The sequence below is a fragment of the Electrona antarctica genome (genome assembly GCF_951216825.1).
Source record: "Electrona antarctica genome assembly, chromosome: 23".
Lineage (NCBI taxonomy): Eukaryota > Metazoa > Chordata > Actinopteri > Myctophiformes > Myctophidae > Electrona > Electrona antarctica.
This window is the reverse complement of record NC_136804.1, coordinates 36,897,841-36,911,212: the sequence shown is the minus strand read 5'-3', so window position 1 is coordinate 36,911,212 and position 13,372 is coordinate 36,897,841. Positions and strand designations below refer to the sequence as shown.

Below are 13,372 nucleotides of genomic sequence, written 5' to 3'. Positions count from 1 at the left end.
TGTTTCTATGTCGTTCTTCGATTTTTCAAAAATAGCAGACCTACAAGCTCGTAGCGCGCCACTCGGTGGCGCGCTATGAGCTTGTAGATCTGCTATTTTTCAATAGCTAAAGCATAACATAATGCTAACACCAAAAGGGGTTCCCGCCCAAAATGGGTTAAACAAATGAAATGTATATCCCAGAACATTTGCCTTGCGATTATTTGATTAATGGAACAGAAAACGTTATGGATAGTGAGACTGCAGCATTGGTGGAATGTCACATGATCTCACACACATCAAATGATCTCTCACACATCACATGATCTCTCACACATCACATGATCTCTCACACATCACATGATCTCTCACACATCACATGATCTCTCACACATCACATGATCTCACACATGTGTTGTCCACTGGTTACTCAAGTAATGTACTAAAGTTTTTTTTTTTTTACTCCACTACAGTTATTTGAAAACTTTAGTTACTATTTACGTTGCAGATTTACCATACATTCACAATTAAGCTCCACTTTATACTTTGGATTATTCAAAAACAGACGATATGTTGACAAGTTTTTGAAATCTTTTACTTTGGTACTGTTAAGTATTTTTTGATGCCAATACTTTTGTACTTGTACTGATAATCCAGACTTTGAGTTGTAGCAGAGTACTTCTACATAGAGGTATTGCTACTTTTACTATGTAACTTTCTTGTTCTACCCCGGATTTGAAACTATAGCCCCTTTTTGAAACTAGCTCCTCGCCACTCGCCCTACACACTTCCACTCGGTTTGAGCATAGATATATAAATAATAGAGACGGCACCGGAATCCCCCTCCCATCCACTTGCATTGCATTGCGTCTCGGTATCTATGCTCAAACCGAGTGGAAGTGTGTAGGGCGAGTGGCGAGGAGCTAGTTTCAAAAAGGGCCTAGGTCTCAAGTACATATTGTTTTCAAACAGGATAGTGTCAAATGTCGTCTCCAACAGGATCTAAATGTCTCAATAGAAGAGCAGGAACACAGATTGGACAAAATACAAATTAGTATTTTGTCCATAGTACGAAAACGTCAGAGTACTTTTTCCACCCCTGCACATGTGAAATTGTCCACTCTGTGTGTGTTTAATAAAGGGAACGGAAGCTTCAGCTGAAATTGGTGAAGTGAATGATTGTTTTCATTTTATTGTAAATATTCTCCTATTTCAATATGGTTACTTACTGCAGAAATGTAGAACATGATGACAATATTGAAAACATGATTTAGAATAATGTCTTTCAAATATATAGTTGGAATGTAAATGAGAAAAGATGCGTTTTGTACAATGAGATTATTCAATGTAGTTTAGTGTGGAAAAACAATGAATGATTCCCAGTTTGGGTTGAAACCCTGTTACTTTTCAGGGAGGGGGGGTGGGGAGTATCCAATGTAATTTTTATTTGGTCACAAGCTCTTGATTTAGGCCTGACGTCGAAATAAATAAAAAGTATTCTGAAAGAATATCTAATTCAAAGATTTGTGCCACATTTTCACGATTTTTCAAAAATAGACCTACAAGCTCGTAGCGCGCCACTCGGTGGCACGCTATGGGCTTGTAGATCTGCTATTTTTCAATAGCTAAATAATGCTTAGTTAAAACACAAACGGGTTCCCGTCCAGAATGGGTTACTTCTCATTGGTTAGATATTTATAAAACTCACAGATAAATGTAGCCACTTTCAACCTACCGGTTGATTTATTGATTGATTGTTTCTTTACTAAAGCGTCATGCCTCCGAGGAAGACCAGCCCATTATGGACTAAGACTTAGAGGACACTTTTTCGTTTAATTTGCCATAGACGATGAACCTACACAAGTCACAAGGGGCGGCGGTGGTTCAGGGGTAGAGTGGCTGGATGGTAACCACAAGGTTGCCAGTTTGAACCCGGGCTCCCCCAGAGTTGGTGTCGAAGTGTCCTTGAGCAAGACACTGAACCCCTAATTGCTCCTGATGTGCTGGTTGGTGCCTTGCATGGTTTCCGCCACCATCGGTGTATGAATGTGTGTGAATGGGTGAATTGATGCACAATCTATGTAAAGCGCCTTGGATAAAGGCGCTATATAAATGCACCATTTACCAAGTCACAAACAATGATCAAACAAATAACCAACAAAAACAAATTCCATTGTGTGACCCTGTCAAGTATAAAAGTATTAATTTATGGAAGAAACATAAAAAGATCAAAGGTGACATGGAGATCCAAGCACAGTGACTGTACAGACTACTGTGCAAAGTTTTTGACAGTGTGGCTTCAGTTTTAATCAGTGCATACATGCAAAGGAAAAACTGTAATGCTAAGGGAAATGGAAACAAATTGTGCCACTTTGGAGCAGTGTGACCCCTATGAGTGTGACATGTTAAACTCATTCACCGCCACCAGGGGGTGCCAAAAGTCCCAGACCGCCACCATATATATATTTTTTTATTTCATTTTTTTTATTTATTTTTTTACCATGTTAAAAAACACGAAAAACACGTCCTTGGCGCTCCAGGACATCATGAAAAAGAAGTTAAATAAGTCCTTGGCGACCATTGAGTTACCTCAGTGCATAATGCATGCTTATCTTTTGGACAGTATTTCATTCATGTGTTTTATGTGGGAGCGTAATATAATTCCTGTATGAAGGGAGACATTGCTAATAATGGTTTTGAATTCTATAGCATTTTCTAAATGTATTATTGACGTTCTCTGTATGTCAGTGCAAAATAACAATTGATTGAGACGATATTAGTTGTAAAAGAGAATGCCCCAAAGTTCTCCTTGACTGGACGGTGGAAAAGTATACAGTTAAGACACTAGTTCAAAATCAAATTATCTTTCAGGGATTCAGGAATTATTTCAGAATGTGTGGAAATCTAAATGTGTGGCTGCAAGATTTGACTATTTTATTGATTGATTGAATTATTTATTAACAGTTTGCAGAATTACATTTCGAGCACAAACTCAATACAAAGACTGTTAACTGTGAGTGGACGACCCAATTAAGCATTACACTTGTTTACAACAGGGAGACGGATCTTATAACCTATGCTGGGAGAAGGATTTATAGGTTACATATTGCAGATAAGATGTGGCAAAACATAATTACATCATGGCTTGGTCACAGTTAACGAGAGCTATAATATAAACTCATGTTAATGGCCTCCACACTAAAGTTGAAGAACACTGACCTCTGCTGGCGTTGTGAGAGAAGCACCTTGGTACATTGATCATGATATTCTATGAGTACAGCTTTACACTAGTTTTTAACATGATGTTTTCATTTGATCCTATAAATAACAGTTATTCCATCTTTTTATTTGAATTGTGGTTATTGTTCTTGTAGTTATTATGTATTTATTGTATTAGAGAAGCTCCATCTGTCAATGTGTCGCATCATCTATAACCTCTAGTTACACTACAACTCCCAGCATTCACGTCGTGCTTTAATTAGTGATGGCTTCCACCCACGTGATTATTTTCTTTCTGCATGTAAACATGTTGAGCCGCGCCGCCGGGTTTGTTTACAAAGCTATCGTCTCGTCTGCTGTCAGTTGAATCTGTTGGCGAAGGAAAAGGAATAATCATGGATATTGAAACGTACACATTTGGTGATATTGGCAAGTATACAACAACCGAGGAGGCGTAATTTACCGCTTTTTGCGCCAAACACTTTTATTATGTAGCCTATTTTCAAGGCAGCTTGTCAACATTTGACAAGTTGCCACCCCCGGGGTGAAAGTTGACTTAAAGGCTATGATATCTTTTCAGTGCTAACTTGCTACCCTATGCTTGCTACTCGCCCCATGATGCCATCGACTGCTGACTGTCTGTCTCACGGTCTCACCCTAATTTAAGATAAAAATGTTGTTTCTTTAAACATGCACTGAGGTAACAGGTTCATTGTTTACCTGGTATGATACACATTATATAGCTGCCAGGCTGCGAGGATAATATGATACCATGCACGCAGGTAGCTCCCTGCTCCCATACAGGCATGTTCACTGATATATATATATATATATATATATATATATATATATATATATATAGAATGATTGATTGATTGAAATATTTATTAACAGTTTGCAGAATTACAGTACATTTCAAGCACAAACTCAATACAAAGACTGTTAACTGTGAATGGACGACCAATTAAGCATTACACTTGTTTACAAGAGGTCCACCTTGTTCAATTCATCAAAATCTCTATATATATATATCTCTATCTCTCTCTCTATATATATATATATATCTCTATCTCCAACTCTAAGGGTTTGGACTGCAGTGTTTGTAAGGTTTGGGTGAGCCAAAATTGACCCTGACCCTCTTTACACTTTTAGGAATCTCCTCTATTCCTAAGAAACCAGCATTCACATAGCGAGTTATTGCATTTACAACCTTGCTGATTCTTCATTGAAATGTGTATTCACAGAATGGGTACAGCTTGTTTACATCATCTATTCTATGTAGTAGTAGTTTTCAATGTAATGAGTCCCAGGATGCAGGGATGGTCTTTTAGAAATGAGTCCCAGGGACATTTTATGAGTCCCACTTCAACAACGTTAGGAGTCATATTTTTTTTTTTACAAATTGCAGCATTTAACTCCAATTTCATTTTATATGGTTATAGTGTGGTTATATTCATGTAGAAAACAGAAGAAGAAATGATTATTACTAAAGCTAGCAAAATAAACTAGAATAAAAAACAGTAGGCAACAGTAATGCATCCCGTGGATGCAGAGGTGGTTGTTGTAGTGCAGGGTTCCCCAATAGGCGGCCCGCGGGCCATTTGCGGCCCGCGGAGCGCCCCCTTGCGGCCCACGGAAGAATTATTATTATTTTTTTGGGGGGGGGGTCCCAGATATAAATGGCATTAAATGGGGGTCAGTAGCCTATGCATGTCAAACTGGGCATCCTTTTCAAATGGGGTCCTGCCCTGAAAATGAATTTTCAGGGCAAGACCTCGACCTCACGCGTGCGGACTCGGCCCCCAGCCTGGTACCCTAGTCAAAATATGGCCCTCGAGGAAAATTAATTGGGGAACCCTGTTGTAGTGCGTCCCTTAATAACTGTGTTTTGGGATGCAAAATGCACCCTGTTTTAATCTCTGCCACTGGTGTTGAATGTAGATGGTCGTTGTCACCTGTGTCCTTCCAGGCAGGTTGAGAACCACTGGTGTTGAATGTAGATGGTCGTTGTCACCTGTGTCCTTCCAGGCAGGTTGAGAACCACTGGTGTTGAATGTAGATGGTCGTTAACTTGTCACCTGTGTCCTTCCAGGCAGGTTGAGAACCACTGGTGTTGAATGTAGATGGTCGTTAACTTGTCACCTGTGTCCTGCTTCCAGGCAGGTTGAGAACCACTGGTGTTGAATGTCGATGGTCGTTAACTTGTCACCTGTGTCCTTCCAGGCAGCTGGTCGGAGAGGACGGAGGTGCACAAGGCAGCCTGTCAGGGCGAGGCGTCCGTCCTGGAGCAGCTCATCCAGAGCGGAGCCTCGGTCAACATAGTGGCCGTGGACTCCATAACGGCCCTGCACGAGGCCTGCATCCGCGGACAGACCCAGTGTGTCAGACTGCTCCTGGACGCCGGGGCACTGGTCAGACCATACTTTTGAACCTTTCTTCCTTTGATTGGACTAGTGATGCACCGAATATTCGGCCGCAGAAAATATTCGGCAGAAAATATTCGGCAGAAAATGGCTAAAAATGCATTTTCGGCCTATTCGGTTTCGGCCCAAATTGGCAGAAAATATATCACCGAATAGTGTATGCAATTAATGCATTCAAAAGAGCTGAATAAATGTTTTATGGACCCATAATTGTGATTATTATTTAAGTAAAGTTTTGCCATAACCATTTATTTTGCCATAAATCAGGTAGCTTTAAGGTACGGCCATGACAGCAATGGTAGGGAGGAAAAAAAAATCATATTCGGTTTTCGGCCAACTGTTTCCTATATTCGGTATTCGGTTTCGGCCAAGAATTTTCCTTTCGGTGCATCCCTAAATTGGACCTCACTAATGTTATGTTCAATGTTAAAATACCACAATTCTTTTCTACTCGGTCTGTGTCTCATAGGAGGGCTGTGGGCAGTTCAGAAACCCGTCCACCAGTGACATTTAGGCAGATTTTTTGTGTTAGATTTTTATTATCGTGAGAACGATGGTTTCCATTATCGCATTGCAACTTTTCAGGAATAGAAAGCCTGCCGTTTCTATTAGCTTGGATTCCCCATCGACGATGTCACTGGTTCTTTTTTTCCTTTTCCTGAAAAGTAGCGGGTTTTTTTGGTTTCCACTTTCCACCCGGTGATAAAGTAAGTATTCTTTCTGCGTTTTCTTCAGGTGGACGCCAGGAACGTTGACGGGAGCACGCCTCTGTGTGACGCCTGTTCGGCGGGAAGTGCCGAATGTGCACGGTTGCTTCTGGAGAACGGAGCCAAGGTCAACCCTGCCCTCACCTCCCGCACAGCCTCACCTCTCCACGAAGCCTGCATGGGAGGTAGGTCAACCCTGCCCTCACCTCCCTCACAGCCTCACCTCTCCACGAAGCCTGCATGGGAGGTAGGTGAACCCTGCCCTCACCTCCCGCACAGCCTCACCTCACCTCTCCACGAAGCCTGCATGGGAGGTAGGTCAACCCTGCCCTCACCTCCCTCACAGCCTCACCTCTCCACGAGGCCTGCATGGGAGGTAGGTCAACCCTGCCCTCACCTCCCGCACAGCCTCACCTCTCCACGAAGCCTGCATGGGAGGTAGGTCAACCCTGCCCTCACCTCCCTCACAGCCTCACCTCTCCTCTCCACAAAGCCTGCATGGGAGGTAGGTCAACCCTGCCCTCACCTCCCTCATAGCCTCACCTCTCCACCAAGCCTGTATGGGAGGTAGGTCAACCCTGCCCTCACCTCCCTCATAGCCTCACCTCTCCACGAGGCCTGCATGGGAGGTAGGTCAACCCTGCCCTCACCTCCCTCACAGCCTCACCTCTCCTCTCCACAAAGCCTGCATGGGAGGTAGGTGAACCCTGCTCTCACCTCCCTCATAGCCTCACCTCTCCACGAAGCCTGTATGGGAGGTAGGTGAACCCTGCTCTCACCTCCCTCATAGCCTCACCTCTCCACGAAGCCTGTATGGGAGGTAGGTCAACCCTGCCCTCACCCCCCTCACAGCCTCACCTCTCCACGAGGCCTGCATGGGAGGTAGGTCAACCCTGCCCTCACCTCCCTCACAGCCTCACCTCTCCACGAAGCCTGCATGGGAGGTAGGTCAACCCTGCCCTCACCTCCCTCACAGCCTCACCTCTCCACGAAGCCTGCATGGGAGGTAGGTCAACCCTGCCCTCACCTCCCTCACAGCCTCACCTCTCCACGAAGCCTGCATGGGAGGTAGGGTTATGATTACACTGGTGGAAAGTTACTACGTGCATTTGCTTAAGCACTGCACTCAATTGTGAGGTATTTATTTGTACTTTACTTGAGTAATTCCAATTTCCAATACTACTCCACTACATCTCGGAGGCAAATATTTTTGAGTGGTGCAACCACTCCCTTACGGAGTTATGTGGGTGGGTGGCTGGCTGGCTGGCTGGCTGGGTATGAGCACGAAAACAGCATGGTTGTTTTTCACCACCTGTGCGCAACCTAACACACACACAAACACACACGCACATATTAACTGTATATTTGATGATTTCGTGTGTGCCAGTACAGTACAGTGACAGTATAGTACAGTACAGTAGAGGGACCGGCACACGGTAACTGTCATTTATCAACCGTTTCGGACGCGGGCGGCATGCTGGAACCTGGCCCCCTGGGCGCGTTCCTGGGGGTCTTGAAAATAGCAGCTCTGCATTGGGAGCTTGCAGATCTGCTACTTTCGAAACATTTTCATACATCTGAAAACTTGGAATGGGACATTCTGCATAATGAATACTTTATACTTTTGGTACTTTTAAGTGTACATTTCAATGCCAATACTTTTGTACTTATACTCAAATTAATATTGAATACGTATTTCCACATTGATGCTTTTACTTAACCCATTTTGGGCGGGAACCCCTTTTGGTGTTAGCATTATGTTATGCTTTAGCTATTTTTGAAAAACCGAAGAACGACTGACAGAAACATAGCTTTTTCAGAAAACTGTCAGGATGTAGAAGACATTTTTAGAATCTGATCTCAGGTCAAAATGGGTTAAGTAAAAAAATGTAAGTACTTTTTCCACCACTGGAATTATATCTGTGTGAAAAACATATATTGTCTTTTACAAGCTATAGGAACAACATTCTGCTATTCTCCTTTTTCTCAGGGAGTGCCGAATGTGTCAAACTGCTGATTGCCGTGGGCGCCAGTCTGGAGGCCTATGACATGTACTACGGGACCCCACTGCACGTGGCGTGCTCCCACGTACACGCAGACTGTGTTGAAGTGCTGCTCAATGCAGGTGAGCTGCATGGGTGGCATGTTCCAACGTACACGCAGACTGTGTTGAAGTACTGCTCAATGCAGGTGAGCTGCATGAGTGGCATGTTCCAACGTACACGCAGACTGTGTTGAAGTACTGCTTAATGCAGGTGAGTTGCATGAGTGGCATGTTCCAACGTACAGGCAGACTGTGTTGAAGTACTGCTTAATGCAGGTGAGCTGCATGAGTGGCATGTTCCAACGTACACGCAGACTGTGTTGAAGTACTGCTCAGTGCAGGTGAGCTGCAAGAGTGGCACATGTTCCAACGTACAGGCAGACTGTGTTGAAGTGCTGCTTAATGCAGGTGAGTTGCAAGAGTGGCACATGTTCCAACGTACACGCAGACTGTGTTGAAGTGTTGCTTAATGCAGGTGAGTTGCAAGAGTGGCATGTTCCAACGTACATACAATTTATTTAACTCACGACCATGATCACATGGTATGGAGCACAGATGGCGTGCTATGAGCTTGTAGGTCTGCTATTTTTGAAAAATCGTGAAAATACTTATTTCAGAAAACTGGAGGATTTAGAAGATTTTTTTAAAATTTTGAGGTCAGGCCTAAATGGGTTAAATAAGGTAATAAAATAAATTGGCAAGTATTTTTGCCTGAAATTCATATTATATAGAATAGATACATTATATAGATATTCCACTGTTAGGTTCTTAGTTTACGTACTGTATGATCCTTGATGACTATTTTTATGTATTTGATGTATTAGCATGCTTTATTCTTGCTTACTGTAAATCGCTCTGGATTAAAAAGAGCGTCTGCTAAATACTTAAATCTAATTGTACTGTAGGAGCTAAGGTGAATGCTGCCAGGCTACATGAGACGCCCCTGCATCATGTCGCCAAGGCCACACAGGGCCACGACGACCTGATCGAGATGCTGGTGGAGTTCGGGGCCAACGTGTTCGCCCGCGACTACCGTGACAAGAAACCAATCGACTACACGATGTCAAGTTCGTCCTCTAGAGCCTGCCTGCAGTTTTACGAGAGTGAGTATATCAACTCAAAATCCCCATACATGGGGAAAGCCCCCCATATATGGTGCCCAGGTCTCACGTGACATCATCAGGGATATCATAGTAAATGCGACCTTTCTTTCAATCATTTTATTTTTCATTTTTGCACAAACTGATACATGACTCACATATTCACAGACAGACTAACACATATACATATACCTACATACATTATACATACATACGTCCATACATCATCTTCTTCTTACTCCTTATATATTCATATAGTCTTCGAAATCATAAAACCTTTATACTCACCAGGAATGGTTCCTTAATTTGCAAAACCCCTTGATAATATTTCTGCGTATTCTCCTCCCATGTATTCCACAACTGGGCCCCAAACTAAGAAGAATTCATCCATGTCTCCTTGGAGAACGTGTGAGCCGTTCTAGTGTCTCCATAGAGAACATGTGTGAGTCGTTCTAGTGTCTCCATAGAGAACATGTGTGAGCCGTTCTAGTGTCTCCATAGAGAACATGTGTGAGCCGTTCTAGTGTCTCCATAGAGAACATGTGTGAGCCGTTCTAGTGTCTCCATAGAGAACATGTGTGAGCCGTTCTAGTGTCTCCATAGAGAACATGTGTGAGCCGTTCTAGTGTCTCCATAGAGAACATGTGTGAGCCGTTCTAGTGTCTCCATAGAGAACATGTGTGAGCCGTTCTAGTGTCTCCATAGAGAACATGTGTGAGCCGTTCTAGTGTCTCCATAGAGAACATGTGTGAGCCGTTCAGGGAGCAGTTGTAGAACATTGTGGAGCCAACTTAATACAGATGGAACAACATCATCAATCCAACATTGTAGTATTGTGACAACCTAGCACAGTACCATAGGATACTCAGGATTCTCTTAAATCTACAGGTAAATGCAACCTGCTGTCTCAATTAAGCCCATATACTGGAGATCCCTGACATCCCTGTCATTAATATTGGCCAGCAACTCTACGTCTGACCTCAGATGTCGACGCACAGCCAGGGCACACTGGTGGCACCGCTGCTGTGAAACTCAGCATGGGGTTCAGAATCAGCTGAGTAATTAGTTTGGTGTAGCTAAATAATGACTTCAGTGTCCCAAATGTTGTCTAATAAGTAGGGCTGTGAATCTGTGGGTGTCCCACGATTCGATTCCGATTCTTGGGGTCACGATTTCGATTCAAAATCTGAAGTGACCAGTACTGACTACAGTAACTTGAAAATGACTGAAGACATGATGTTTACTGTGATTAGGGTAAGCTTACATTTCATATCACAAAAAAAATTAAAGTAAACGATTTTTGGAAATTATGAATCGATTTTCAATCGTTCATAACGGCAATCGCGAATCTAATTCGCATCGATTTTTTTTGACACCCCTAGTAATAAGTCCTGCATCAGTTAGCTAGTGTAAATTAATAATGTTTAGTTAGACAGCAGTGCCTGAATTGACACACACACACACACACACACACACACACACACACACACACACACACACACACACACACACACACACACACACACACACACACACACACTCTAAACCTCTAACAATACTAAGATATACACCACCATCCGTTTTACCTGAGTCAGACATAACATAATTCTTTCCGGGGCTGATATGTGGTACAAGGAAGCCTGTGAGTAAGTCCATGGGTCCAGATTTGGATTCTACATAGTGAAAAATGTATGATTTGACACCAAGATCATTCAAATAGGACAAGTCTATAGGATTGTATTGCTAAATGCAATATTACTGTATATTCAATGGCGGCTTGAAAAATGAAATTGTATTTGGCCAGATGGTTTTATCCCTAAGGAGTATGTGTGTCAATTGTGGTGCTTGTATCCGCAATCTCCTGTAATTTGCAGTTATCTGCCCCGCTACAGAATTTACTATAGGCTACAGCTACAGGATCCTGATGCCAACACTAGTGTTGTAGTACTCCAGTCCTTGACTCGTCTCCAGTCTGGTCTCGACTCAAAGTCGTACGATTTGTCACACGTTACCGCAGTGAAATTTGTTCTCCACATTTGACCCATCTCTTGGAGCGGTGAGCTGCAGCCGTGCCGCGCTCGGGAATCATTTGATTAGAGAGTGTCAAGCAGGGAGACATTGGGTCTTTGGTATGACCCAGCCGGGGATCGAACCCCCGACCTCCCAGTTTTCAGGGCGGACACTCTAACCACAAGGCCACTGAGCTGGACCGTGACATTTTCATTGACACGGTCTTAATTTGAATTGGACTTGACTCGGTCTCGAACCAAGGGACTCGGGACTCTTCCCCCACCGAGTCCACTCCAATCACGAGTCACTACGATGCAAGGAAATAATTTTTATTATACCCATAATTATGAGGAGCCCTTTCACGTTAACATCATCAGAGAGCTGTCTGGTGCTGATGCAGCCTGCCTGCTCTCTCAGTGTTTTCTCTACCTATAAAATGAGAAAGAAAAACAAATCTGGTCTCGGTCTCGACTCGGTCTCGCCTCCAGTCGGACTTGGTCTTGAGTTTAGGTGGACTCGACTACAACACTAGCCAACAGCATTTTGGAAACACTTGCACGTAATGTTGGCTAAGAGTGCTTTAGCCATAAATATAATATATATACGCTATTTTGTCCCAACAAACGTTCTATATGTGCTGCTGCCTTCAGGCACTCCACTGAGTCTGCAGCAACTAAGCAGAGTGGCGGTCAGGAGCATGCTGGGTACCAGAGCCCTGGAGGTCATAGGGCAGCTGGCTATACCAAAGCTCATCATCAACTTCCTCTGCTATCGGCGACCGTCCTCATGCTGAGGAGAGGAGAGACGCTCTTTAAGCTCTTTCTCTGCTACTGGCGACCGTCCTGCTGAGGAGAGGAGAGACGCTCTTTGGGACTGGAAGTAGAAAACTAATGTCATTATCTGAAAAACCACTTGAGACACAGTTAGTACTAGTATACCTTTAGTTTCATCTTAGCGACTAAGTGTATACGGGTTTATTTATGATCATGAACAAAATGAGCCCGACAGATAGGGGAGTGATTTTAAATATTAGGGACAATTTTTTTATGTGTTTTAGGAACATCAGTGTCTTGAAAAAATATGAGAAAAAGATAGACCCAGGGAACCCATGACACATAGATGAGACCACGCAGAAGTGTCATTCCCATGAAAACATTGTACCATTATTGTGCCATAAATACTGTACTACACCCAGCAAATCCTCAGGAATACTTACTATTAGTTTTGTGTGTGTGTGTGTGTGTGTGTGTGTGTGTGTGTGTGTGTGTGTCTGTGTGTGTGTGTGTGTGTGTGTGTGTGTGTGTGTGTGTGTGTGTGTGTGTGTGTGTGTGTGTGTGTGTGTGTGTGTGTGTGTGTGTGTGTGTGTGTGTGTGTGTGTGTGTGTGTGTGTGTGTGTGTGTGTGTGTGTGTGTGTGTGTGAGATTACGTTTGTGCATTTGCTCTAGTCTGTCAGTACTTCCACTTGTGAAACAAGCGTGTTAAAACACCAGACATTACATTTTAGTTTTAGTTTTTTTTCAACATCTTTTGTTTTAAACTATATGCTTACCAATGATTTAAAAAATGTGAATGTATTATTGATGGCATTTTTGACTCTTAGTAAGGGTGAGATTTCCAGAGCCAAATTCCAATACCTTAATTTCTGCTCATTCACTCACTCACTTCACAAGTAAATTGCTTTCGGAGGAGCTGCGTGCGAGCAAAGAGTAGACTTCCCAAAGCCACTGGAGCAGGAATCAGTCAGTGTACATTCTGTACAATACATGAAGTGTTCCCAATTCCCATCACAGAGTTTCTTGTAAACTCGCTGGAAGTGATTTGTTGTTTGGATAGTGCAATGGAATGGGGAACCACAGTACGCTGTCTGAGAGATGGGATCCAAACGCTGCA

General features: G+C 43.2%; 1 protein-coding gene across 1 annotated transcript; it reads left to right on the top strand.

Annotated features, from left to right (window-relative positions):
• The first annotated feature begins 3,491 nt into the window (after nucleotides 1-3,491).
• On the top strand, nucleotides 3,492-13,115 carry asb13a.2 (ankyrin repeat and SOCS box containing 13a, tandem duplicate 2). Its single transcript, XM_079493761.1, has 6 exons — nucleotides 3,492-3,631; nucleotides 5,426-5,609; nucleotides 6,357-6,513; nucleotides 8,319-8,453; nucleotides 9,278-9,475; nucleotides 12,133-13,115. Exons 1-6 carry the CDS (start codon nucleotides 3,594-3,596, stop codon nucleotides 12,273-12,275), a joined length of 855 nt encoding a protein of 284 aa, XP_079349887.1. The 5' UTR covers nucleotides 3,492-3,593; the 3' UTR covers nucleotides 12,276-13,115.
• The last annotated feature ends 257 nt before the right edge of the window (nucleotides 13,116-13,372 follow it).

Excerpts from the sequence above, each read along its gene's own strand:
- asb13a.2 (XM_079493761.1), top strand. The coding sequence starts at position 3,594 with ATGGATATTGAAACGTACACATTTGGTGATATTGGCAA. Across the intron at positions 6,514-8,318 it reads CCACGAAGCCTGCATGGGAG|GGAGTGCCGAATGTGTCAAA; the intron begins GTAGGTCAACCC and ends CCTTTTTCTCAG. Across the intron at positions 8,454-9,277 it reads TGAAGTGCTGCTCAATGCAG|GAGCTAAGGTGAATGCTGCC; the intron begins GTGAGCTGCATG and ends ATTGTACTGTAG.